The sequence below is a fragment of the Lichtheimia ornata genome, assembly GCF_029851405.1.
Source record: "Lichtheimia ornata isolate CBS 291.66 chromosome Unknown scaffold00030, whole genome shotgun sequence".
Classification (NCBI taxonomy): Eukaryota; Fungi; Mucoromycota; class Mucoromycetes; order Mucorales; family Lichtheimiaceae; genus Lichtheimia; species Lichtheimia ornata.
Window position 1 is genome coordinate 288,042 of NW_026695350.1, and position 23,384 is coordinate 311,425.

The 23,384-nt window shown below is 43.8% G+C and overlaps 9 protein-coding genes across 9 annotated transcripts; 3 read left to right on the forward strand and 6 right to left on the reverse strand.

The window, feature by feature from the left end:
* Positions 1–725: 725 nt before the first annotated feature.
* O0I10_006704 (uncharacterized protein) lies at positions 726–1,847 on the forward strand (the record flags this gene model as incomplete). The annotated part of the gene is made up of 4 exons (XM_058486729.1): positions 726–897; positions 956–1,113; positions 1,246–1,389; positions 1,485–1,847. 4 exons carry the CDS (start codon positions 726–728, stop codon positions 1,845–1,847), a joined length of 837 nt encoding a protein of 278 aa, XP_058342551.1.
* Positions 1,848–2,550: 703 nt separating this feature from the next.
* Positions 2,551–2,841, forward strand: O0I10_006705 (uncharacterized protein; the record flags this gene model as incomplete). The annotated part of the gene is made up of 1 exon (XM_058486730.1): positions 2,551–2,841. One exon carries the CDS (start codon positions 2,551–2,553, stop codon positions 2,839–2,841), a length of 291 nt encoding a protein of 96 aa, XP_058342552.1.
* Positions 2,842–6,502: 3,661 nt separating this feature from the next.
* On the forward strand, positions 6,503–6,799 carry O0I10_006706 (uncharacterized protein; the record flags this gene model as incomplete). Its single annotated transcript, XM_058486731.1, has 2 exons — positions 6,503–6,650; positions 6,708–6,799. 2 exons carry the CDS (start codon positions 6,503–6,505, stop codon positions 6,797–6,799), a joined length of 240 nt encoding a protein of 79 aa, XP_058342553.1.
* A 94-nt stretch (positions 6,800–6,893) lies between these two features.
* Positions 6,894–7,358, reverse strand: O0I10_006707 (uncharacterized protein; the record flags this gene model as incomplete). The annotated part of the gene is made up of 1 exon (XM_058486732.1): positions 6,894–7,358. One exon carries the CDS (start codon positions 7,356–7,358, stop codon positions 6,894–6,896), a length of 465 nt encoding a protein of 154 aa, XP_058342554.1.
* Positions 7,359–9,445: 2,087 nt separating this feature from the next.
* Positions 9,446–11,481, reverse strand: O0I10_006708 (uncharacterized protein; the record flags this gene model as incomplete). Its single annotated transcript, XM_058486733.1, has 2 exons — positions 9,446–10,713; positions 10,773–11,481. The coding sequence occupies 2 exons, from the start codon at positions 11,479–11,481 to the stop codon at positions 9,446–9,448; spliced, it is 1,977 nt and encodes a 658-aa protein (XP_058342555.1).
* Positions 11,482–11,661: 180 nt separating this feature from the next.
* On the reverse strand, positions 11,662–13,314 carry O0I10_006709 (uncharacterized protein; the record flags this gene model as incomplete). The annotated part of the gene is made up of 9 exons (XM_058486734.1): positions 11,662–11,952; positions 12,021–12,186; positions 12,236–12,384; positions 12,448–12,637; positions 12,707–12,748; positions 12,807–12,878; positions 12,935–13,010; positions 13,086–13,235; positions 13,290–13,314. The coding sequence occupies 9 exons, from the start codon at positions 13,312–13,314 to the stop codon at positions 11,662–11,664; spliced, it is 1,161 nt and encodes a 386-aa protein (XP_058342556.1).
* A 3,841-nt stretch (positions 13,315–17,155) lies between these two features.
* Positions 17,156–18,351, reverse strand: O0I10_006710 (uncharacterized protein; the record flags this gene model as incomplete). The annotated part of the gene is made up of 3 exons (XM_058486735.1): positions 17,156–17,420; positions 17,466–17,586; positions 17,652–18,351. The coding sequence occupies 3 exons, from the start codon at positions 18,349–18,351 to the stop codon at positions 17,156–17,158; spliced, it is 1,086 nt and encodes a 361-aa protein (XP_058342557.1).
* A 1,793-nt stretch (positions 18,352–20,144) lies between these two features.
* Positions 20,145–21,679, reverse strand: O0I10_006711 (uncharacterized protein; the record flags this gene model as incomplete). The annotated part of the gene is made up of 2 exons (XM_058486736.1): positions 20,145–21,460; positions 21,517–21,679. 2 exons carry the CDS (start codon positions 21,677–21,679, stop codon positions 20,145–20,147), a joined length of 1,479 nt encoding a protein of 492 aa, XP_058342558.1.
* A 1,069-nt stretch (positions 21,680–22,748) lies between these two features.
* Positions 22,749–23,340, reverse strand: O0I10_006712 (uncharacterized protein; the record flags this gene model as incomplete). The annotated part of the gene is made up of 3 exons (XM_058486737.1): positions 22,749–22,919; positions 23,006–23,159; positions 23,222–23,340. The coding sequence occupies 3 exons, from the start codon at positions 23,338–23,340 to the stop codon at positions 22,749–22,751; spliced, it is 444 nt and encodes a 147-aa protein (XP_058342559.1).
* Positions 23,341–23,384: the final 44 nt, after the last annotated feature.

Genomic DNA, 23,384 nt, shown 5'->3' on the forward strand with positions numbered 1-23,384 from the left:
TCCATCGCGTGTACACAACCCTGTCACTCTACTGCAACACCTGCTTTTCTTGGTACTACGCACTCTTTTGCTCATTCCTCTGCCACAACCAACCGTAACAGCAGCTGTCATTTGCTCCATTGTCTCCAACAGCAATCTTCACTTGCAGCAACGTGTCTTACAGCCTTATTACGTGAACAGCGGATAGCCATTGTAAAAAAGCAGCTTTATTTACGTGCAGCAACTTGCTCCAATACACACGACTTTTTATCTTTATGGGAATGGATTCTGAATATAGCTTTGGTATGTACATGGGATGGAAGGATCCGTGTACGAACAACGCGTGGAAAAAGAGCCATTGTTCTTACTTATCCATTGTCAACGTCGACATTGACGTTATCATCCAGAGGGCTTCATGCATCCAATCATCGTACTTTACACACGCGATTCATGCAACTACTACGATCCTCCTTCATCTGCAACCTGGCAACCGTATACAACCATCATCATCCATGTTTTTGACCCGCCATGCATATGATTCGCCATCAGCTCCAAGCGTCACCTCACGTCCATCCATCCATCTTTGCAATCCACGCCCAAAGGATCAAATCAATGGAATTCACATTGGAGAGTAATCTTGTGCCTCTTTTAAAGGATGTCGGATGGAAGGCGAATACGATATTGGGTTGGCCAACCATGTGTCACCAGAGGGCTGTCACCTGACCTAGGACACCTTGTATCCAGCCATGCTGGAAATGCTCCGAGTCAACAAAGCGGCTTCATTCCCTTTATTCCAACAACGACGTCTTTTACGCCCTGTCGACATTCCTCGTTTGCCATCTGCCAACAGAATCGGCCTCAGCCAACATTCGTCTCCTTGGTTACGCGTCATCTCTTTTGGTGGCTCTTCGCTTACCTGTATCTGTTTCAGCTTCGTCTTTTACCCCACGCTAAACAACTTGCACTATCGACAAAGCTGCCTCCACACCAAAAACAAATGCCGACAATGGCGGTCCTCTCATTGTGCTCAAAGCTCTTCGTGCTGAGCTAGGTCATCCTTTACAACTCCACAAGTACCCAACAAGGGCATGGGATACGAATCTGCTTCCAACAAACGAAGGCGTCTTGATGCAGGTACTTTGATACGGTTACATGAGCTGGTTATTGGAGTGTGATGGGAGGCAATGCTGGTATGTATGGTCCAACAGTGGATAGTTGTTTCAAGGTGCTCATCATCGTCATCATCATGTTGTTTTTCTTCAGCAGATGATTCTTCAATCATCACGGGTCGTTTCTCTCGGGACGTTATCGGATGGTGCCATTGTTGAACGAATAGTGCTGAGTACTGGTATACGTGGTGATCAAGTCATGGATGGATGGGTGATGATTCTTCGGGCTGATGATGATAAGGTATGTTTGGGATGATGGACCTTTGGTACGATGTTGTTTTAGAGGGGCATGCGGTTGCGTAGGAAGGATATGGTTAAAGAGGAATTGCATTCAAGATAGCACATGGACAACAACAACAACCGCGTTCTATACTTGCAACCACCCATTGTCGACATTCCTCGTTCGCCATGCGTCAACAGAATTGGCCTCGGCCGACATTCGTCTCCTTGGTCACGTGTCATCTTTTGGTGGTCCATTGCTTGCATGTACCCGTTTTGGCTTCCTCTCTCTTACACCACGTTAAACAACTTGGACGCTTGGCAATGACACTTCCCGTGAAAAACGATATCAACAGTTTACCCGTGCTCGAGATTGTGGTGCTGTTCTTGTTCAGCTTGTCTAGTCCAAAGGTACGCAACAAGGCTATGGGTTATGAGTGTACTGCCACTAACCAAAGGCTTCTTTTCAAACTTGCCTAGATACACAATGAGGTAGTTGCTGGTATTGTCAAGTGCTTATATATATGAGACCATGGTATGGCTCAACCGATCATCACTTGCTTCACGCTTCTCACCACCATCATCATCGTCTCTTGAACAGGTAGTTCTTCAAAGATCACTTCTCCTCTTCTTCCGATGCCCGTACCACGTCGTCTGGTGGTGACGACCCTTTGGGGTGATGAGCTAGATATGGATGATGGATCTTTTGGATATGCTTGTTCAAAGCGAATAAGGTTTGGTATGTATTTGAGCAATCGGGTATGTAGTTGTATACATGTTGGATTGAGTTACAGGAAATCGGTAAGAGCATCTGGAAGGATGGTGTTATTTCGCTTGCTGTGTAGTGTAGTGTAATGGTCTTTCAAATAAAGTATCCAGCTTTAACGATGAAAAAGAAATAATGGGGCCAGTGGTATTCTTGGAGCGGATGACGATATGGCTGCTGCTTTAATCCAATATTCATGTACCTGGTACCACCGCTTTTGACCGTAGATTTTGGTAAGCGATCAAGCTCAGAGTTGATGCATGCGGTAGAGTTTAGGGAGTCTCTATAAGGCGGATCACTAAAACTATTTTACGTTTGTGCCCAAAACTCCTCTCCAACATCAAGGAAACCAAGTAAGCCAACGTATATAAAAAGACGTCCAAATATCTTGTAATGCCTACCATCTCTTCCATTACAATGCGTTTCTCATCTTCTTTTATACTACTTGCTGCTATATTTATGTTCGGTGTAACTGCTACCGGCGATACGACGTCAACACCACCTGCTGCTGATGGTCCTCTTCTCAGCCCTGAAACGGAGAAAAAAGTGATGGGATACCTGGTGAATGTTGGTGAACAAGGCAAAAGTATCCTAAACACAAGCCAGAATAATTGCAAGGCTGCCCAAGCAGGCAATTACGACACATGTATCATTGATGACATCAGAAGACAAGCATACGAGCTCGGTCTGCCCGTACCTACACTTTAAAGGGATTCCTGCCATTGACTAGAAATGAATGCACGTAACGTTTTTGTTTGAAATAAATCCATTTATTCATATACGCGAAGCCATGGTAGGATGATGCGTCCTTGAAAAGAATAAGGGTTTCTTTAGTGGTCTCACGTTGGTGTCCTCCAGCGCTACAAATATCAATCAGCGCTAGCCTCGAGGTCTTCGCAAGCTGCAGTGCCGCCATAGTCTAACGAAATTGCAACAGCTGACGTTAATACACATCATCATCATCGTAAAAACTAATTGATTCAACCGTACATCTTTCCCAGAGGCAATCCTTGCGTTCCCTGCATGCTGCTTCTTTAAGTCCCTGACAAGGTACATATGCTAGTACAGCTGCGTTGGCGATGATGGTCATTACAAAGAGAAAAGTGGATTTCATCTTGGAAGTAAAGGATGTTGGATAGTAGGTAGACAACGACAAAAGCTTAGCTTAATATAGCCGATGATGATTCGTTTTATCGATAATGCAACGTCTCGTACCTCATGCGGCAAATGGCTAACGGGATGAAAGAGAAAATTCTATGCCGTGGTGTTTGATAAACAATGATCGGCAGCATTGCGACTGGTATAACGCATGTTTACGCCCCGCGGAATCAAGCAATGTAAAAGAGCGTCCACAACCATCCATTTTCTTTATCAATGTGCTATGTAACGCTGTTGTTGTTGATGTATGTGCATCCATCCATCCACCGCAATGTTCCTCATGGCGGTATGCATACGTATGCAAGAACATGCAAGGAGTTGTCGTTTTAAGGCGCTATTTTATAATCGATCACTCGTTCAGTAACCTCATCCAGTGGCTAACCAGCATGGATGCATACGAGATGTAGTGTCATAGGTGTATAACGTAATTGGTCGCACAAGGATACAAGCCCAAGTCCCATTTCAGCATAAATGCTCCCAGTCAGCAAAGCCGCTCGGTTTCCTTTATTCCAGCGACTACCTTCTACGCTTTGTTGCAGCTCTATCTTCCACATTTCTCATTGGTCTTTTGCCATCAACCCATTCTTCAGCCAGCAATTGCCTCTTGGTTACGCGTCACCACTTTGCTTGCTCCTTGTTTCAGCTACTTTTTCTGCACAACGCTATTCACTTGCACCGTTGACAATGACACCTCCACTGAACGACAATCGTCAACAACCTCACGTTGCCAAAAATCCTGGAGCTCATTGTGCGCAGCTTGGCTAGTCCAAAGGTACGCAACAAGGCTATGGATTATGCGTAAGTGTGCTGCCAACAACAAAAGGCCTCTTACAACGTGCCTACATGCACTTTGCCATGGTTACAAGGCTTTGGTACGTTGAATGGGATGATGGACAATCTTGGTATGGGCCAACCAATCATTACTTGTCTCAAGCTTCTCACCATCATTATCAACAGGTAATTCTTCAAGCATCACTTATCCTCTTCTATTGCCTGGTTACGACGTTGTCTGATGGCGCGGCCCATTTGCGGGTAACGAAATAGCTTGGATGATGGATCGTTCGGATATGCTTGCTCAAGGGGGATGAGATTTGGTATGTATTTGAGCAAAGAGATCACTTGTTTACATGGTTGGATCAAGTTATTGGGTAAGGGCATTTGGAAGGATGGAGCCGTTTCGCCTTGCTGTATAGTGTAATGGACTTCCAAATAAAGTAACATCTTTAACCATGAAAAAGATATTGATGGGGGTCAATGGAATTCTTGAAGCGGATGATGGTATGGCTGCTGCTTTAATCTGTATATTCTGATAAGAGGTCAAGCTCAGATTTGATGCATGCATGCAAAATTCTCTCCCAACATCAAGGAGAGCCTGTAAGCTAGCGTATATAAAAGAAAGAGCGACCAATTTTTTTGTAATGCGTGCCATCTCTTTCATTACAATGCGCTTCTCATCTTCTTTGCCCTCCTTGCTACTATGTTTATGCTCGGTGTAACTGCTACCGGCGATACGACGTCAACATCTGCTGCTGCTGGTGGGCATGCCCTCAATCCTGAAACGCAAAAAAAAAGTTGACGAGTACGCGGAGAAGTATGGTGATGCAGGCAAAAAATCGTATTGCAAAGCGAGTATAATTGCAAGGACATCGAACCTACCGCGTACGACTTTTGTATGATTGAAGAGATGGAGAGACAAGCAGCGGATGCCGGTCTACAACCCCCACGTGGTTATGGCACCAGCGAAGTAGAAAGCCATGTTTATAATGTTGATACTTGAAATAAACCGATTGATGAATCATTTACGCTGTGAGATGTGTTAGATTTGAGCAAACATGATATGCCTCTATAGGGTATAAAAGGACTCTTTAATGGAAAGCAAAAGCACACGTTGGTGTGGCTGGCTATTCTATGTCTTGTTACTAATCATCCGTTTCATGGATATTGCACTCTTGGCTGCCATCATTGTCTAGAGAAATATGTAGCAACAGCTGAAGTTAATACACGTCATCATCACACATCATTGATTCTTCTATACACACATGTTTCCCACACACAAGCAGTCGCTCTTCTGCATTCGAATTCATCAAGACTGAAACAGGATAGTCCATGAATAGAGGCTGCGTTGAACAACATGACGGCAATGACAAAGAGAAAAGTGGATTTCATTTTTGAAAGATGATGGGTAGGTAAAAGACAGCTTTGAAAACGAGCTGTTTATATACCCCACAGCGCTGTTTGCTATATAGGAATGTAACATCGCATCGCATGCATAAAAAAGACCTGGCGTTCAAGGTCCATGAGACGCACAGCAAAAAACATGACCATTTCCGTGCACATATGAAAGAAAGAAGAATCCATGCAATAGTCTTTGACAAACAATGATCGACAACATTGCCGCTGACATATGCATGTTTACGCCCTTACTTTCGGATGGATCAGCCAATGCTTGCCAAAGAGTGCAAACAGCATACTCTCCTTTCTCCATATGATAATGGTAGCTTCGTTGTGGGATGATCATACAATTTTAATTGATAACAACGATGGATGTTGTCTATGTGAAGCAAGCTACCCGTGATGGCGATACATTCACCCCTGCATGAAAGGTACGTGTATGTGGCGCACAAAAAAGGAAATGTAATGGCTGCAAGGTGTATGAATAAATGCATAACAAACATTGGGAGCTGGTGTAACCTCCATGTATATATGCTTTGGATCATACCCTATGATTTTTCAATTCATGTCGCAGAGGAACAACAGCACTATTCAAAACCTGCCTTTATATAAAATGTGCTATCTTTGGAATCATCAGCCATATTAAGAGACAACATCGACGCTGGAAAGGGCACTGGATGGGGCCGTGAGAATTACATTCATCATCATGCACCATGGCGTATTTGAGTCGTATGCAATGCCTGTCAACCTTAGAGTACTCCTACAACCCACCTAATTTTATCAGTAATAGACCGGCATCGGGTCATTGTAAATGCGAAGCTACCAGACATCTTCTGAGTAGTAGCATCATATCGGAAAGTACAGGATGTAACCCCCTATTTCGAGTATCATCATTGCCATTTGGAATCTTTAACGCCGCTGGTCACTCTCTTTTTAAGCTTTTATGAGTCTCCCTAAACGATGGCGATTCTCCCTATTGCCATACTTTTGAATGAACAAAGATGAGGTCGCTCGTCTTTTTCATTTTCATTGCTTCACCATGAAATCCATTATCCTTGCCACCTTTGCCATTGCCTTTGTCAGCACTGCCTCCTGCGCAAAGATGAGTTTGAGTGACAAATTCAAATATTGTAAACCCATTCCTATCGCCGACTGCGCCAAGGACCCCATTTGCAAAGTTCATGAACGTATGTACGAGACAATAGCCACGATAGAGCGTATATACTGATCTAAGTTGTGATTAGATACCAAAAACTCAGGCGAGAAGGAACAGAAATGTGGTCCCAACGTAGAATTCAATAACGCACTCGTATTTGGAATCGGTCGTAATACATAAAAAGAATACAGCCTATTGAAAGCCATACATAGTGGCAAGTACTATTTTGGATATAAAAGGAAGACACTCTTTTATTTGCATAGCACGATACAGGTTAAACGATGGCATACATAAAAAGAAAGATGGAAACGTAGATGATAGAGTAGACACCAAAGACACTCTTTAACATGCATGCATCACTTGTGGGACCATGTGTGGCTGATGGGGTTGTGGTACCATGTGCATTAGTGGTAGTGGATGTAGTTGAATGGGCTGTTTCAGTAGCTGTAGGTGATGTCGTTGTAATAGGGGTGCCAGTGACGGTAGGCTCATTTGTGGGAGAACCTTGGGTTGTTGTTGTTGCTGTTGGTGTGGGTGGGACCACTGGGACTTGAAGCTGGTTCAATGACGATGGCTCACCCAAGGGACCTGTTAACAACGCTCCTTGAACGGGTGGACTGTTGTATCCAGGAATAGATGAATCGTGAGTGTCACCTTGCGCATCAAGCAATTGTGCAAAGATGACCGTTGCCAATAGGATCAAAGGAAGGCGTCTTGTATGGTATTCAATAAGCAACATGAGGAAAAAGAGATTACTAAAATGCTGTGCACCAGAATCCTCTACCAGTTTTATTTCGCAAAAGGGTGGGTATTTATCATATTGATGTCATAAAGCAAAATAAATGGATTGCTATGATAAATCATATCAACTTTACATAACGCTCCATGCTGTACTTTTGGAAGTGGATGGGATCGTGTTGGACTGCTATGCAATGCTCGCACAAACGGTGTTGCCGAATACTGGTAGCTGAGATACCGTTGCTGCTTATCAACGTTGATAAATCTGAGCTATGTTTTGCAGGTCCAAAGAAAGGCTACGGTTGTCTGTAATAGCAATGGTAAACGAAAAACAGGATTGGCGTGATAAACAAGGTCGTCATGTGTTGTCTTTGATTGATAAAGGTATCATACGACGTATATGCTTTGTTGTAGATCATCGTGATGTCAACGCAACCAAGATGGTGTACAAGGCTTTGAAAAACTTGTTTGAATCAGGCTTCCTCATGATTGTAGATTGCTGATGAATGTGCCTGCAGTTGCATTCGTTTGGTGTGGGTGTTGCGTATACTCGAGCTGATTCATGGATCACGTTCACCAAGAGACGAGTGTCGAATGATTACTGGAAGTGGCTGGCTGTGAACCAAGTACATTTCGAATGATCCATGTGATGATGATGACATGACTAGCGAGCCAGATGGCGTGGTGAATTTGCCCCACGTGATTGCGTTGATGAATGCTGATGCCCGTATCGTAATTACTGCAAGCTCGGTGTTGTGCTCGTTTCCATCTTCCCAATATTGCCATCTCGTATCCAATTGAAAGCGTTTCGACCATGGCTATGGATGGTCCTGATCCAGAAAGGCAATGCATAGACATCGTGTACTGAAACAACAGCCGTGGGAATGATGCACCTTGGTGGAACACGCCAATGAGTCTCTGAATATGCATAATCCAATGAAATAAATGACCCGCTAGCTATCATCCATGATGTTGTTTTTACATACCTTTCATCCACATGTAATAAACGAGCGCATATACAAGTACTAAACCAACCATGGATATCCTGATGCTGTTCGTGATGATGTTGTGGAGTTGCATCCGCTTGGCAACGAGGGATCTAGGATACAAGATTCATTAGGACATGGCATTGCAAGGAACGTCCTATGTACTTACATGATAAAGCTTGCTTGTTATACATTGCATCATCCACAATCCCTCTCACCACCAAGAGCAAGATCCCATAGTAACATCATTTGAATGAGCCAGTATTGCTGTATGGATCATCATCTTGCGAAAACAGCCTTCATCTCCTTGCATACATGTATCCACCAGTGGTCGTTGTCGTCGTCCTGGTGCATTCTGGAACTATCTCTACAGCGCAGTAGTCGTACACCAATCCAAGGCGAGTAACAGCAGCCAAGCTCATGACGCTCGATCGGTAAGCTTTTTGTGACAATGGGCTGCATGCGTTGCTGAACACGCCATGGAGTTGGGCTAATTGAGGTTGTCTTGACATTGGTGAAGCTCAATTGGCGAATAGATGCAGAAACGTGGGGAAACTGGCTCAAGTCATGCTGGCTGTGTGTGTGTGTGTGTTGGGAAGGACAAGGCGTGTGGTGCAGGTCTCAGTGGCGACCAAGCAGCATTTGTGTAACATCCGCCATTATCATCCCACACAAAGAATCGTTCATTATCCCTCCAAATCAACCTCATAGCCTATAGTGCTTTTATAATGCCCTAAGAAATGGATACCATACAACTCAATAAAGAATCCCAAAGACCATTGGTGGAATGTATGAATGTTGGCTGCATGCAATAACGTAATCATCATGGTGGCAATGAATGTGAGTATACCGGTATAAGCTTCACAGCATGCCAAAAATTCTTAAGACATACACTTTCTATAATATGGCACCATGCAATTGATACGGTGATGGATGGCTTTTTCAATTGACTACAAGCTGCATCATCGTCAACAAAGTAGCCAATCATCCCTCGTCATTGTTTGTGCAACAACATGTATTCCTATTGCCCACTCCTTTGTTATTTACCCCACCCCATGAAACAGTGTCAAGCCAACAACGGTGGTATAAAGTAATGGTTTTACTACGATGATAAAGAGAATGCTAGGCGATCCGATGTCGATAATGGCATGTAGTTAACCTGAGGAATGTTGTTTTTGAGTGTTTCCAGTGTAAGATCATCCATGAGCGTCAAGAGATCAAGGCATTGCAAATTTGGCATGGATAAAATAGCAATGATATCATGATTGGAAATAGATTCAGCCACAATCGCCAAGCGTTTGATACCAGGATGAGCACCAAAGAGAACAAGACATTTCTCCGGTAGATCCACAGCACCACATTTCAACTCAAGACTCTCTAATGCCAAGCATCCTTGCGCAAGTGCATCCATCATGGCAACGTAATTCCTAGGAAATGACATGGATTTGATGCCAATCTCAAGACGTCGCAAGTTGGCTAGTTGAGCAATCGCACGTAACCAAGGACATGGCGGCATATCAGGTTGCAGCAGCAATCGAATCTCTTGGAGGGATGACTGATCACCCAAGTTGACATGATGCTGAATGAAATAATAAAGCGAATTGGAGTAGGGTGCAATGCATCTTGGCCAAAGACATTTCAAATGGTTCAACTCGGTCATGGCAACGAATGCTTGATGAGGGTCGTCTCCCGATTGAATAAACACCTTGATGGCTTCTAAACATGGTGCAAGGTGAATGATGGATGTCGCCAATGTTAGCAGTGCATCATGCTCGGCGTCGATTTCCAAATACGTAAGGCGTTCAAAAACAAATCCACGACGCCATTTCAAAGGTTCTTTGATGAGGCCTTTCAAGGCGAGTTGTTCAAGCGATCTCCAATGACGCGAAATGATTGATATCAAATCATCAGGGTTCAATTCAATTTGACTTTGACCAATCGAGACTTTTTGTAATCCTGCATGATCCTTGTAGGTTCTCAAATCAAGAATACTGTCACCATAAGCTAGCAGTTTCATGTTGGGGCAATAATGATGCAAGGTTGACAATAAGCGAGAACTAGGCACGGATCCCACATTCAATGATGACAAGGATGGAAGATGGCCAACGATATTGAGCATGCTCTTGTCTGTAATACCATGGCGAGAGAGTGCACGTAGATGAAGGTCCTTCAAATTGGGATACTGCTTGGTCAGCTTATTGGTCATGGTGCCATCAAAGAACGCTGCTTCAAGAGAAATCAAGTGGGGGCAATGATCCAACACAAAGCGCAAATCAATCGGATCCTCCAAGCTCACAATAAGCTTTAACCATGTCAATGCATCACCCACAGAAGAGATGCAGATATTCAACACACCGCGGTCACCTCGATCTATATCAATAGCATCCATGAATACATACAGCATTTGGAAAAAGAAAAAGCATACGTACGATGCAAGATGAGTTTTACAAGACTTGGATAGTTGGCTTTCAACAAGACATGTGCAGGATCATACTCTGAGCCATACTTGTTAGAGGGAATCACCAAGGATTTGACATGGGATGCAAACTTGATGACTTGTCTCGAGTCCGAAACATCCTTGTGTATCATAAAAGTCAATGGATTGCTTGCCAAAAGACGCTGTTGCCATGCACGTGACACATAAAGATAAGGACAAGGCTTGTCGGCATGGAGATGAACACTCTCAAATAGTAATGGTGTGATGCTGGTAGCCACGATATCAAGTGGTAATTGGGTGATAAAATCAACGCGTTTAGAATCAGCAGCATGCATCGCCTCAGCGCGTCTCTGCTTCAAGTCGGTGTAACCATGATCCGAAGGTGATACTGCTTCAAGTCCTTGGTCATACATGCGGACTGCTGCTCGCTCATTTCCTTGTTGCTGATAAATCGCTCCCGCTCGCAAATACCCAACAGACGACCTTGGTGCCAACACTCGCATCGTGGCTGCATCACTTAACGCAAAATGAATTTGACCTCCTCTCGCCAATGTCGCTGAACGCACATTGAGCTTCTCCACCAATTGACATGCAAGCTCACCGATCGTGTGGGATACTGCTGCAATATGAGTATCGTCCTGGCCATGAAAAGAAGAGGTTTCTGGTAACGAATACAAATCAATAGGATCCATTCGAACCATGTATGAAGAAAGCCGATATGGAATGGGAAAAAAGGATACAAGTATTACTTGCTACTGGCTGCATGATGATCATGTTGGTCACGAATAAAACATTTATGCACCTCTCTCTTTCAGCAGACTCTTTTTTACACCATCATTTACAATAGATTCATCATCATGCTAATGTTATTGGAAATAAATCTAATCTTCTTCACTATCTGTAACGTACACACCATCTTGATACTTTGGTCGATAGCTTGCGCTCAATGGACAAAAAGCAAGAGAGCCAGATACTTCACAACGTTTCAAGTTTTGATGCACGCGCTCGGTTTGTATGCGTTGGACCTCATTCCAATCCACTGCTTCGCCATTGTCATAAACACCTCGTAATGTAGTGTGGTAAAGTGATGCCCGAAAAGAACCAGCCTCACGACCTCTCACAAACTTTTGATCCCGTTTCTTGTGGCACAGCATGTGCATGTTGACGTACATCTAATAATAATCCCTTTTGTTACCTGATGGTCGAGCGAGCACGGCTACACTGTATGGCACAAACTTACAAATACAAATGCAAGGGCAATGACGGGGCGTGGCACTTTGTCCTCCGAGTCTTCTTCCAACACCAATCCCATTCCTTTCCCTTGGTAAAATACTTTGGCAATCACATCCCCTAACATAGTACTCTGCAAGAGAGCACCCGTTGACAAATAATCCTTGCGAGCAAATCTAGGCTTATTTATCAATACGTGAGGGCATTGGATGGATGAATACATACCTCATGGCGTCCAACATGTACTTGAGTTGCCTCTTGCGATTCTTTTTGCATTTGTCTGGCAGGGTCGTATCATCGAATGTGTAGGATATCATGGCCTCCTTGACAACAAGTGATAATCTGGCACGGCAGTTGCTGAAGGTTTTCATAACCTTGAACATAAAATGGCGTCAAGCCATGCTTGCTTTTTCCCTCTCAATCCTTCACTCACATACCTTTTCGTGAACATGGTCCGTAACACGAAACTCTTGTTCTTGAGGAACATGAAATAGTCGACTGAAAAGATGATGAAAAGCGCTGCCATGCTTGCATGAAGGTACAAAGGCATTCACCGTGAATAGGTAACGTCGTAACCAATCACCAAAGCCCTTGTTCAAATCGTGGACACCATACACAACGATCTCACTATTGCCATCCATTGAAACGAAAATGATTACCACAACAGCAGCATAAAACACGTGGCATGTATCTTACTCTTCTTCATCACTCGGCAAGGTGGGTATTTTGACCGTAACCCTGTAAAGAGATTGATGTCGGCACGTGTTATCTATCACCCAAAGTATAAAACACCTACCTTTCATATGACGTTTTAAGCGCCAAGTCCTCTTGATCGTCCTCCTCCTCGTCATCATCATCATCATTGTCCCTGGTATCATTCCATTATTAATCCTTGTTATTGATCACATTGTTGTATATACGTACTCCTGGTATTCACTGTCGGTACCACCACCGTCTTTTGCCAAGAGTTGGCATTCATAGTCCTCACTTTCTTCAAGACCTGTGGTTGTCATGCATCATATGTTTGTTACACAAGGCGCGTTGGAAGTTGAGCGACGATGTTGAGCGTACGTACTTTCAGATGATTCCCGTGAACGAGAAGGCGAGCCTAACAAGAACGACTCATGCAGTGATGCCATAGACACATCGGGATCACCATCATCACCAGCAGCGAGAACAATAGGTCCATTGCGTCGTAAAGTTTTGAGACGGCCTTGCGTGGTATCTACAAAGCTTTTTCAGCCAACCATAGGTTGAAAAAAAGTTGTCTTTAGCATACCAGGAGAGAAGCTGCGTTTAAGCATTCGAAAAAGTGACCAAAGAAAAAAGAAGAGTGTCAAAACAGAAACGCCGGATGATCCCCAACCTATGCTTATTTGCATGTTACACACAACGTCGGATGACTCCTTCCGAGATTCCCATGCATACCCGTTTGTGATTGATCCCTCCTTGTTTTGACAACCGAGGCATTGATAAACTACGTTTTACTGATCCCTGGCCCCTTCATGTATATCCATACCTTGTATACTATCCTCTCACCCATTCTCCAATCAATCCTTCCTCACAACAACAACAACTCGCCATTGCCGCTGATACGGTTAATGATCCGGACCATATATCCTTGCATTCCACTGCCTTTGATGGTCCCGTTTCAGAGATGACAAAAAGATGTGATGATGATGATGATGATGGTGATGATGGTGATTCACAATGGCTTTCATAAAACATCGATTCCACAATTTGGTCCCCAATACTGCTGAGATCCTTCGTCATTGCCATCGATAGCTAGCGTTTCCAAAGGTTTCGCTGAAGATGATGTAAAATCACGCGTTGATGCGTACAGCATTCCTTGGTTGTCATAGGGTGCTATACTGCTATAGAGCCCTCAATAAAGGAACCAAAGCAATCACCCCCATCCACTTTTACCATAAGCTGCTTATTGAACTATTCAACGTGCTGGCCATGACGACTGTCGATACGTATGGCGTGTTGCTAGCCACCAGCCAAGTGCATGTCGTGTAGATTCAGCTTCTTCGATCGCCTCAATGGGGCAGCCTGTTGCCATGGGATTACTTGGCTCCACGTAACGAATTGCTGGATCTTGGTTTCGCGTGTTGTTGCATTCATTTAGTGTGAGGACATGGGGAACGATTGGGTGAGCTGAGGATTTGGTGGTGAAGAGAGCAACCAAGGTCGGCGAAAAAGAACTGTGACAACCAACGCAGCATGTTGTGTGACAAAATGACTCGTTGTATGATGCCCACGCATGTCCTCATTACTTGGATCAATAAACGGGCTCCTTGTATAAACAATCAGTTATCATACATACAATGTAGGTCATTGTTTAAAGCAATCTCAATGAAAACCAACGCAATTAGCATGCTTACATCAGTGATAGTTCCATTGGCTTTATGATCATGTGGTTAGCAATGATAATACCTCCCATTGTAAGATTGGTACTATATCCTCTCTTCAAAACTTGAAGGTGTACTCATTAAATGGTTTCATGATCAAGCTATCTTTATCCGTGTATGCAATGTCGTTGGATTTCTGGGATGACAGCTTGCTCGATCTTTTAAAATGCCAGTCTTTGGTAATTCTTGACATCGACGAAGAAAGCATGTCTGATAAAGTGGCAGCTGCTTTGACTTATTTGATTGACTAGGCAAGGTTATCATGGATCATATTTTTCGATTTATTGTATATTGCTGAATAAATTCACTTTGCGGATGTATATCTATTCTCATGTGTCCTAAACCTAAAAGGGGCATCGTAGCAGGGCGAGGGTGTAATGCCAACGTGGTCTATGCCTATCACCAGAGGAGGTCATAAGAACCATGTGCTATTAGTGTTTGGCTATCCAGATCTATCTCATCAACGTTAATATAGCAAAAGATTTATCACAGCTCACCTTTATCAGCAAGAAAGAAGACGCTGCAAGCCTTACCAATGATGAATGGTGCCATTGTCGACATACACATCATACATGTATTCATCCAAAACAAGCTTCGCCTTGTCATTATGCACCATGGCCGATCCGACTGGTTAGTGTATTGCATCGTGTAGTTGCATGATAGCGCTGCTGATGTAGATGACAAGTATACGCCTCCATAAACTCCACGCGACATTGGCGTTGTATCGTTCATTGTCCAACAGCATCATCCATATAGGCTGGTCGTATAGCAACCACGCCGCATCCAAGAGAAGTTGATGTTGATCGTCCTCTTTTGATCCATGATCCTTCAAGCGGCTTTTCATCCTCTCGTGTCCCTGGAAGCCCCATCAACGCATAACGGATAAAGGTTGTTGGTGTTATTCCAAAAGTGTAGCCGATAGAGAATGACATCGATTCCCTTTGCTGAAAACCTTTCGACCCCTCTTGTTTTCACCATTAACATAGTAGTCGTTGCCATCCGTGAACAAAATCTTCTGTCTCAGTCCTCCTGAAAGCTGCCATTGTTGCCATTTCTCACCAGGCCATTGTAAAACAACACCACCTTTGTGCTGTCATCAAGGCAAGCATAGACACAGTTTACTGAAATAGCAGCCATAGTGAATGATGCACCTTGCTAGAATACGTGAACGAGCATCTAATATGGATGATCCAGTCGAATGAATGAGCTGCAGCTACCATCCATGATGCCGTTTTTACATACCTTTCATCACCACGTAATAAACTAGCGCTTAGACATACAGGGAAATCAACGACGGATATCCTGATACTGGTCGTGATGATGTCGTCCAATTGCATCCGCTTGGCAACAGGGGATCTAGGATACAAGGCTCATCAGGAGTTGTTATTACCATCAACGTCCTATGAACCTACATGATAAAACTTCATCGCCTCATGCTGCATCCGTAATTTTTCTCATAGCCAAGAACAAGATCCCATGGTAACATCTTTTGGATGAGCCGGGTTTGTTGTATTGATCATCATCGTCATCCTTGCACACAGCCTTCATGCCGTGTATGCATGTGTTGAACTATCTCTACAGCGCAGTAGTCGAACACCAATCCAAGGCGAGTAACAGCAGCCAAGCTCATGACGCTCCATCGGTAAGCGTTTTGTGACAATGGGCTGCATGTGTTGCTGAACACGCCATGGAGGTTGGCTAATTGAGGTTGTCTTGACATTGGTGAAGCACGATTGGCGAATAGATGGAGAAACGTGGGCAAGCTGACTCAAGACATGCTGGCTGTGTGTGGGTTTGAAAGGAACAAGGCGTGATGCGCCTGTCTCAGTGGCGACCAAGCAGTAGTTGTGTAACCTCCGCTATCATCATCCCACACAAAGAATCGTTCATTATCCCTTTCTTACCCCTCCACAATCAATCAACCACAGCCCATAGTACTTTTATAATGCCCCAAGAAATAGATATCATGTATATCATAAATACCATGTTGCTTAATAAAGAATCCAAAAGGCGATTGATACTATGTATGAATGTTGGCTGCAAGCAATAACGAAATCATCATGTTGGCATGGCAATGACTATACCGGTACAGGCTGCACACCACAGCCCAAGAAACACCTCGAGAGACACAATTTCTAAAGTACAGTATCATCCAATCGATAGGCTGATGAATAGCTTTTTCGATTGGCTTTCCTGGATCATCATGAACAGGGTTGTCGATCATCCCTCGTCGTTGTTGTGCAACAACATGTGTTCCTATGGCCACTCTTTATTATTTGATACTATATGCAACGATGTAAAGCCAACAACGGTGATATAAAGCAAAGGTTTTACTATTGACAGTAAAAGGAATGCCTAACGCAAGATGAATTTAACCTCTCGCCAATGTCTCTAAACGCTCAATGAGGTTTTCCAGCAATTGACATGCACGCTCACGAACGTGTGGAACACTGCTGCAATATGGGTATCGCCTTTTCTATGAAAAGAAGGTGCTTTCGGTAATGAATACAAAACAATTGGACCCATTCGACCCATGCTTGAAAAAGCCGATACGGAATGGAGCAAAAAGATGGCGTATCACTTGCTGCTGCTGGCTACATGATGATCATGTTGAGCATGAATAGAAGATTTATGCATCTCTCTCTCGTCTACCAAGGTCTTTTTTCGCACATCATTTATAATAGATTCATCCACAAAAGTAACCACCATGCTAATGTAATTGCAAATAAAGCTAGTCTTCATCACTATCCGTATTGTACACGCCATCTTGATATTTTGGCTCATACGTGGCACTCAATGGACCGAAAGTAGAAGCTCCTGATACTTCACAATTTTGGAGGTTTAGATGTACTCGCCTAGTTTGTACACGTTGTACCTCGTCCCAATCGACAACTTCGCCATTTTCGTAGACGCCTTGCAGGGTGTTGCGGTAGAGTGATGCACGAATGGCACCAATATCACGGCCGTTTAACGCTTGTTGATCTCGCTTTTTGGTACTGAGCAAGGTCATGTTGACGTACATCTAATTTGGGCAAGCCGACATAATCTCGGGTACTCCTAAATCAGGTCCACCTTCTTCCAGATGGAGTTGCAAATGGGTCAAAGTGCTGCCGATTGATGTCAACGCCGAGATGAAGCATCCAACCTGCTTGCTCAGGAAGTCTTATAGTTGCATGCGTATATAAGTAAATATAGGGAATCGAAAAAAGCAAGGTAGTACTACTTACATTCAACACGTATCTCTCGTAAAGCGCAAAAGTCATTATCACGAATTAAATCGCTAAGCCATGTTCCTTCCCCATATTCGCCTATATCCAAAGATTTGGTGTGCTGGGCAAGGTCAATGACTTGGGACAGGTCGCCACCATCACTGAGATGGAAAGTGAATTCACCGAAGCATTGAATAATACGATCACGCCATGCATGGGACACAGGTAGGTAGGGGCTTGGTTCATATGAACACACGATACAATCGCCCATAAACATGGGAATAAGCGTGGTAATAACAATGTCGACTGGTAGTTGGCTGACAAAGTCAATGCGTGTGCTTTGGCGTTGCATGGCAACGTCTTTCGCTCGTTGTAGCGTATCATAGCCCATATCCTTTGTATCAACAATATCAAGTGCCTGGTTGCAGATATCGATGACATGGCGCTGTTTCCCTTGTTCTGCATAAATGATCGCTGCTCTTAAATAGCCGAGTGCTGAAGACGATGAGAGCTGTTGCATAACTTTCGCATCACGAAGGGCTGACTCAAAGTTGGCAAGCTTTGTCAATGCATTGGCGCGACGATCTAAAGCTGACAAGATCGATTGAACGGGTTCATGGAGTTCAGTCGTTGCATCGTGGACAAGTTGTACATATTTTTCAGTGGTTGTTGTAAGCGTGGGTGGTTTGCACAGGTCGCCCAAAATAGAGTGGGTCATTGTGTATTGGCTGTGGGAGACGAGAGCACCGAGTCAAAGCGCGTAGCACCAAACATAAAATACCTTGGTCGAATCAATAGCCGCTGCTATCATTCCCCCTTTTACTCCAACAACGACTCCTTTGCATACCTGACGACCCTTTCTTTTACACATTGTCAACTTTACTCAATCGTCTTCTGCCATCCGATTGGTTTACAGTCAACATTCGTCTCCTGGTTACGCGTCATCTCTATGGCAACCCTAGTCCTGTTGTCTTGTTCCTTTTTACTCGTTTCGGCTTTTTTCGACCCCCTCAACGACTTGCACGTTTGACAATGACGACTCAACTAGCCAACAATCGGCAACAAAGACGACCATTGTGCTTGCCAAAGATCCTGCTGTTGAGCTTACCTATCGTTACCGCTCTAGAGGTACCCAACCAGGCTACGTGCTTCCAAAACCACAAGGCTTACAAACACACACAATCGTATAATCACAGCTGCTGGTACGTTCAATATTACGGGAGACAGCGTTGGCAGGGTTTGAAAAGGGGTTTCTTGTTACAAGATGCTGATGATCATCGTCATCATCGTCATCATCATGAACAGGTGCTTGTTCAGCCTTGGCACGCTTGTGGGATGTGGATGTTTCAGCAGGCAGGTAGTGGAAGGAGGATTTACGAGATACAACACACCTTTTCCCCAAGACAATCTTGTGTTACGATCCCGTTTGAACGCTTTTTTATCTCTCGCTTTCCATCATGATCTGGTACATGGCTCTTGAATGGTGTTGTTCGCTTTCATGTGATGCTGTTGCTTATACAACTGGGGCCCAAGTATGCGGGTATGGCTGGTGATCTTTGGAGTCATGAGGTATGATTGGATGGTGGACCTTTTGGTTCGGCTTAGTAAAGGAGACGCTTTTTGGTACCATTCATTGGAGACCTATGGGTGTTGGATGAAGTAAGGATGGATAAGGTAAGAGCTCTTGGACCTGTGATACACTGGAGGTTGGTGCCTATTGTAGCACATTAGCTGTAATAGAGTAGTTTTATGATCTATGGAAATAAACATAGTTGCGATGGATAAGACAGGATCACCGGTAATGATTGATGGAGGATATTATCTACATTATGACACGTATACTGGCGTTAGGTATTACCGTGGTGTCACCAAGGGAAGAACAAACACCATCTATTCCTTGCCAAGAAGCATCTTCTCAAGCAACATGCCTTCGTCTTCCCCATGTTGCTGCTAGCACATCGAAGGATAACAGTATTGCACCCGCATCAGCATTAAGGAACAACCACACAAAATCAGCATCCTTAGTAAATAAGCTTCTTTCTTTACCAGAGGGTATTTCTATTCGACTATTTTTAGTGTGGGAGCGGTGGTAGTCATGAAGCACTTTGGTACAAGATTGGCTGGGGGATCTTGCGAGATGGCAACCATGTTCAAAATGGATACACACCATCCATCATTCACCCTCACCCCTAGGTTAATCATATGACTTGTAACCACAACGACAAGGCTTTATGCTGTATTTGTGAAGCAATCTGGTTGATTCATGCCCAATAAAGACTACACTTTTTTCTTGTATTACCATCACGCTGGCTTTAACCTTGAATCTTTACGGATTTCGCTAAAGCTTAATAAACGGGTTCATTTCATATATTGTGCAAGAAAGAAAATCAATGACACCTCCAAGGTATAGAGCTATATAGTAATGTGCATGCTGATGAAGGCCTTGGGAGAGCATAAAAGGCTAGGCAGTTCTTCAAGATGATAGCTAGAAAGATTCATGGTAATGTGTGTTTATAGTAAACGAGAAAGCGGTATGTCGATTGGTAAACCGCGTCGGCCAGTAGACTTCAGCTTGAGATCAAATGCCTGCAATCGAGCAAAATGCTGCACAAGGGTCGTCATGTATTTGGGAAATCTTTTCGACGCAATAACCATCTTTTTGAGTTTTGGATGCCGGGATAGTGGGAGGAGCCATTCAATATTGAAAGACAAGTAAAACGCCAATGTCAAGTTTTCAAGTGAAGGAGATCGCTGCGAAAGAAGCCGTAGAAATGTTGACAATGACTGGTCATAAACATCGCCATCGAATGATAGCTCGAGTGATTGCAATTGCTGTAATGCTGCAATTGAAAGCATCCATCCGCCACCTAGATCCTTGAATGTTGCCATCGGGTGCATGATTCGCATGGTATTGCGATACTCATAGTCGCTAGTGATAGTGCATGTGACCTCTTGAAGTGTAGACCTCATGCCTAGTTGTGCATGATGGTCAAGAAAATTAAGTGCACTTGCAGGATTGGACCATGGCGTGCATACAAGATCAATGTTTTGCACCGGTTTACCAATCAAGGTTTCCAATATCACCCCTTGTAGCCCTCCATTATCAACGTTGACAGATTCGAGATTTGGTGCTCGTCCAATTACGGCTCGAATAAGTGCCATCGGATGGCGGCTCATACGACGATGAAGATGCAATGATTGAAGGCGTGGAAATAACACATGATCGTTTATCAATATCTGGGCAGATGATGGCCAAGCACCAACACATTCCATAGCCAATGATTTGATTGTGGTTGAGTGATCCCTTAGCAATTGTGCAATGAGATTCCCTTGAGATGAAGGACCATGCAAAGATAGTAATCGTAAACCCCTTTGAAGAGAGGTTGTACCCTCTGGGACCGAATGCTTCTGAATTCCTCCAAGAAACAGCTGTTGCAACATTGGGCAATATCCGAAAATCGTTTGCATGTCATGATAGCGAGGCTGAGGATACCGTAATGCCAATAGACGCAAACGTGGAAAATGTTTAAAGAGTGCTGGAGAAACATGATACTTGATACTAAAGGGGTAGCGTGGATTTTCACCAGTAGGGGATGCATAGCGTAGTTCAAGGTGACGTATGCTTGGATACGTAGCAGAGAGACGTGAGCTTGTGGCTATGAAGATGGTTTCTTTGCATGCAATCTTCAATTCGACAAGTGCGGGACAATGATCAAGAAGGTGATGTAAATGCAGTGGCTCTGGCACTGCAGGGGTTATGGTATTAGAACGAGGCCGACTTGTAATCATAACCTGCGGTGATGGTATCACCACTTGCGATCGCGCAACTATATAGCAGGATAATGAGTGAAGATCATGTGTGTGTAAATAGCATCGCGCATACCCGTAAGTGTGAGATCCTTTAACGAAGAAAATCGTAAACGTTCTCCGAGCAACCAAAAGGCGAACGGGGTAGACTCATCGACAATCATTGTTTTGATATAAGGCGCAATAGCATCCACTTGCATCCAATCTTCCATTGACCATGAATCATCAATGCATTGCATATAGAAACGAATGTTGCCTAATGCGTGGATGATCCTTTCATTCCATGTGCGGCACACGTAAAAGCAAGTCGCTCCTTTCGGAAGAGTACAAACGTTCCCCAAAGTTCATCATTGCCTTGCGTCATAATCTTATGTTGCATGATAAATAAAGGAGCTATTTAATGAGTGTAGCAATACTCTACGCTCAACACGTGTGAGCACATTCACAGTAACGCTCTTCTTTTATGATTAAGAGACGCGATTGCTTGATCATCACACGATGCTTCCATGTTGGCCTAATACAAATACACATTGATCACTGTTTCCCTTATCTCCTAGTCACGTAGAATCCACCGTCAGCTTCAGATGCTGGACGATATTCATATCGATCGTGGATGGTGCCACAATTTGTAAACACTAAACCATATGACGATGCAACGACTTTATCTTATGAATCAACTTCTATATGTGTGGATAGTGTATATGGAAGCTAGCTGGTATACTCTACTTTAAGGGTAACGATAATACAAAGAAACATTTCTCGGGGAGCACACCAATTGGTATGATACTTCTTCCAATACATCCAAGTCCTCCGTTACAAGGTATATAATCCTCTTCACCTTGAGAATCCATCATATGGGAAAGCCACCATGACAATCGACGAGGAAAAGATGAGTTGCTGTAATAGTGGAGTAATCGTAAATGAAGCTGAACTTGGAGTTGGAGTGATTCTCAATGCTCGTAGACAGGGAAACGGACGAAAAAGGGATTTCATGTCCATCACCATGCGGGTGTTGACGGGCGTCAACTTGATCACATTTTGCTTTGTTGTCGATATCAAACTTGTAAATGGATGACGTTATCAAATGGGGGACATGGGTCCAATGGATCATATAGGATGTAGCGTTCTTGCAAGCTGGGATCGGTCCATATTCAATATTGACTTGCATAAAAGACATTCTCCATGCATGTAGAGACACCGACGGATGATTAGATTGAGGGGACATGGGGTCTGATCACAAATGTTAGCCTGTGCCGTGTTTACATGCCCATGACATCCCATTCCTTACCATCACCGTATGCAATGGTTTCAACGCTTGAAATTGTATGCATCCAATAAAACAAGTGCTTTGATGTAAGGTACCATCTCCAGTAGTTGATCATGTTCTCTCGTTTCCAAGGAGGCCTTCCAATTCGAAATCCCAATCCAATTGCCATGGCTATTCTTGTCCTCAGGTACTGCATAGACCAAGGTGTTCGTCTACAAGACCAATTCCAACCACTATTTCACATTCAATATCCTTGAATCAGATTCCAGGTAACCAAAGGCAACTGTAGTTCACTTACGAGAAAGATGAGCCTGTTCGCAACGTTGTACGATGTTTCCTTTGCTGTGAACGGGTGATGATGATGTCTGGAATCCGCGGCTGGTACACGTTGTAGCGCTTTATCATACGAGGTGATGGTGGAAGCATGGTGTCCTTGATCACAAAAGATCCTCCTTGCACAAAGATATCCAACGGGTGAAATAGGTGCAATAGTCATGATAACCGATGCGTCGACCATGGCGACATTCCAAGTTGACCACAATCGGCAAATGACGAAGCTCTGGTGTCGAGTGCTGGGACAAGCTCTTCAAGGCAATTGTGTACGGTGGTTGTCAATTGATGGGAGTTGCACATTGGTTGTTGGGTTGTCGATCGAAGTGGCAACAGGAGTTGGAGGC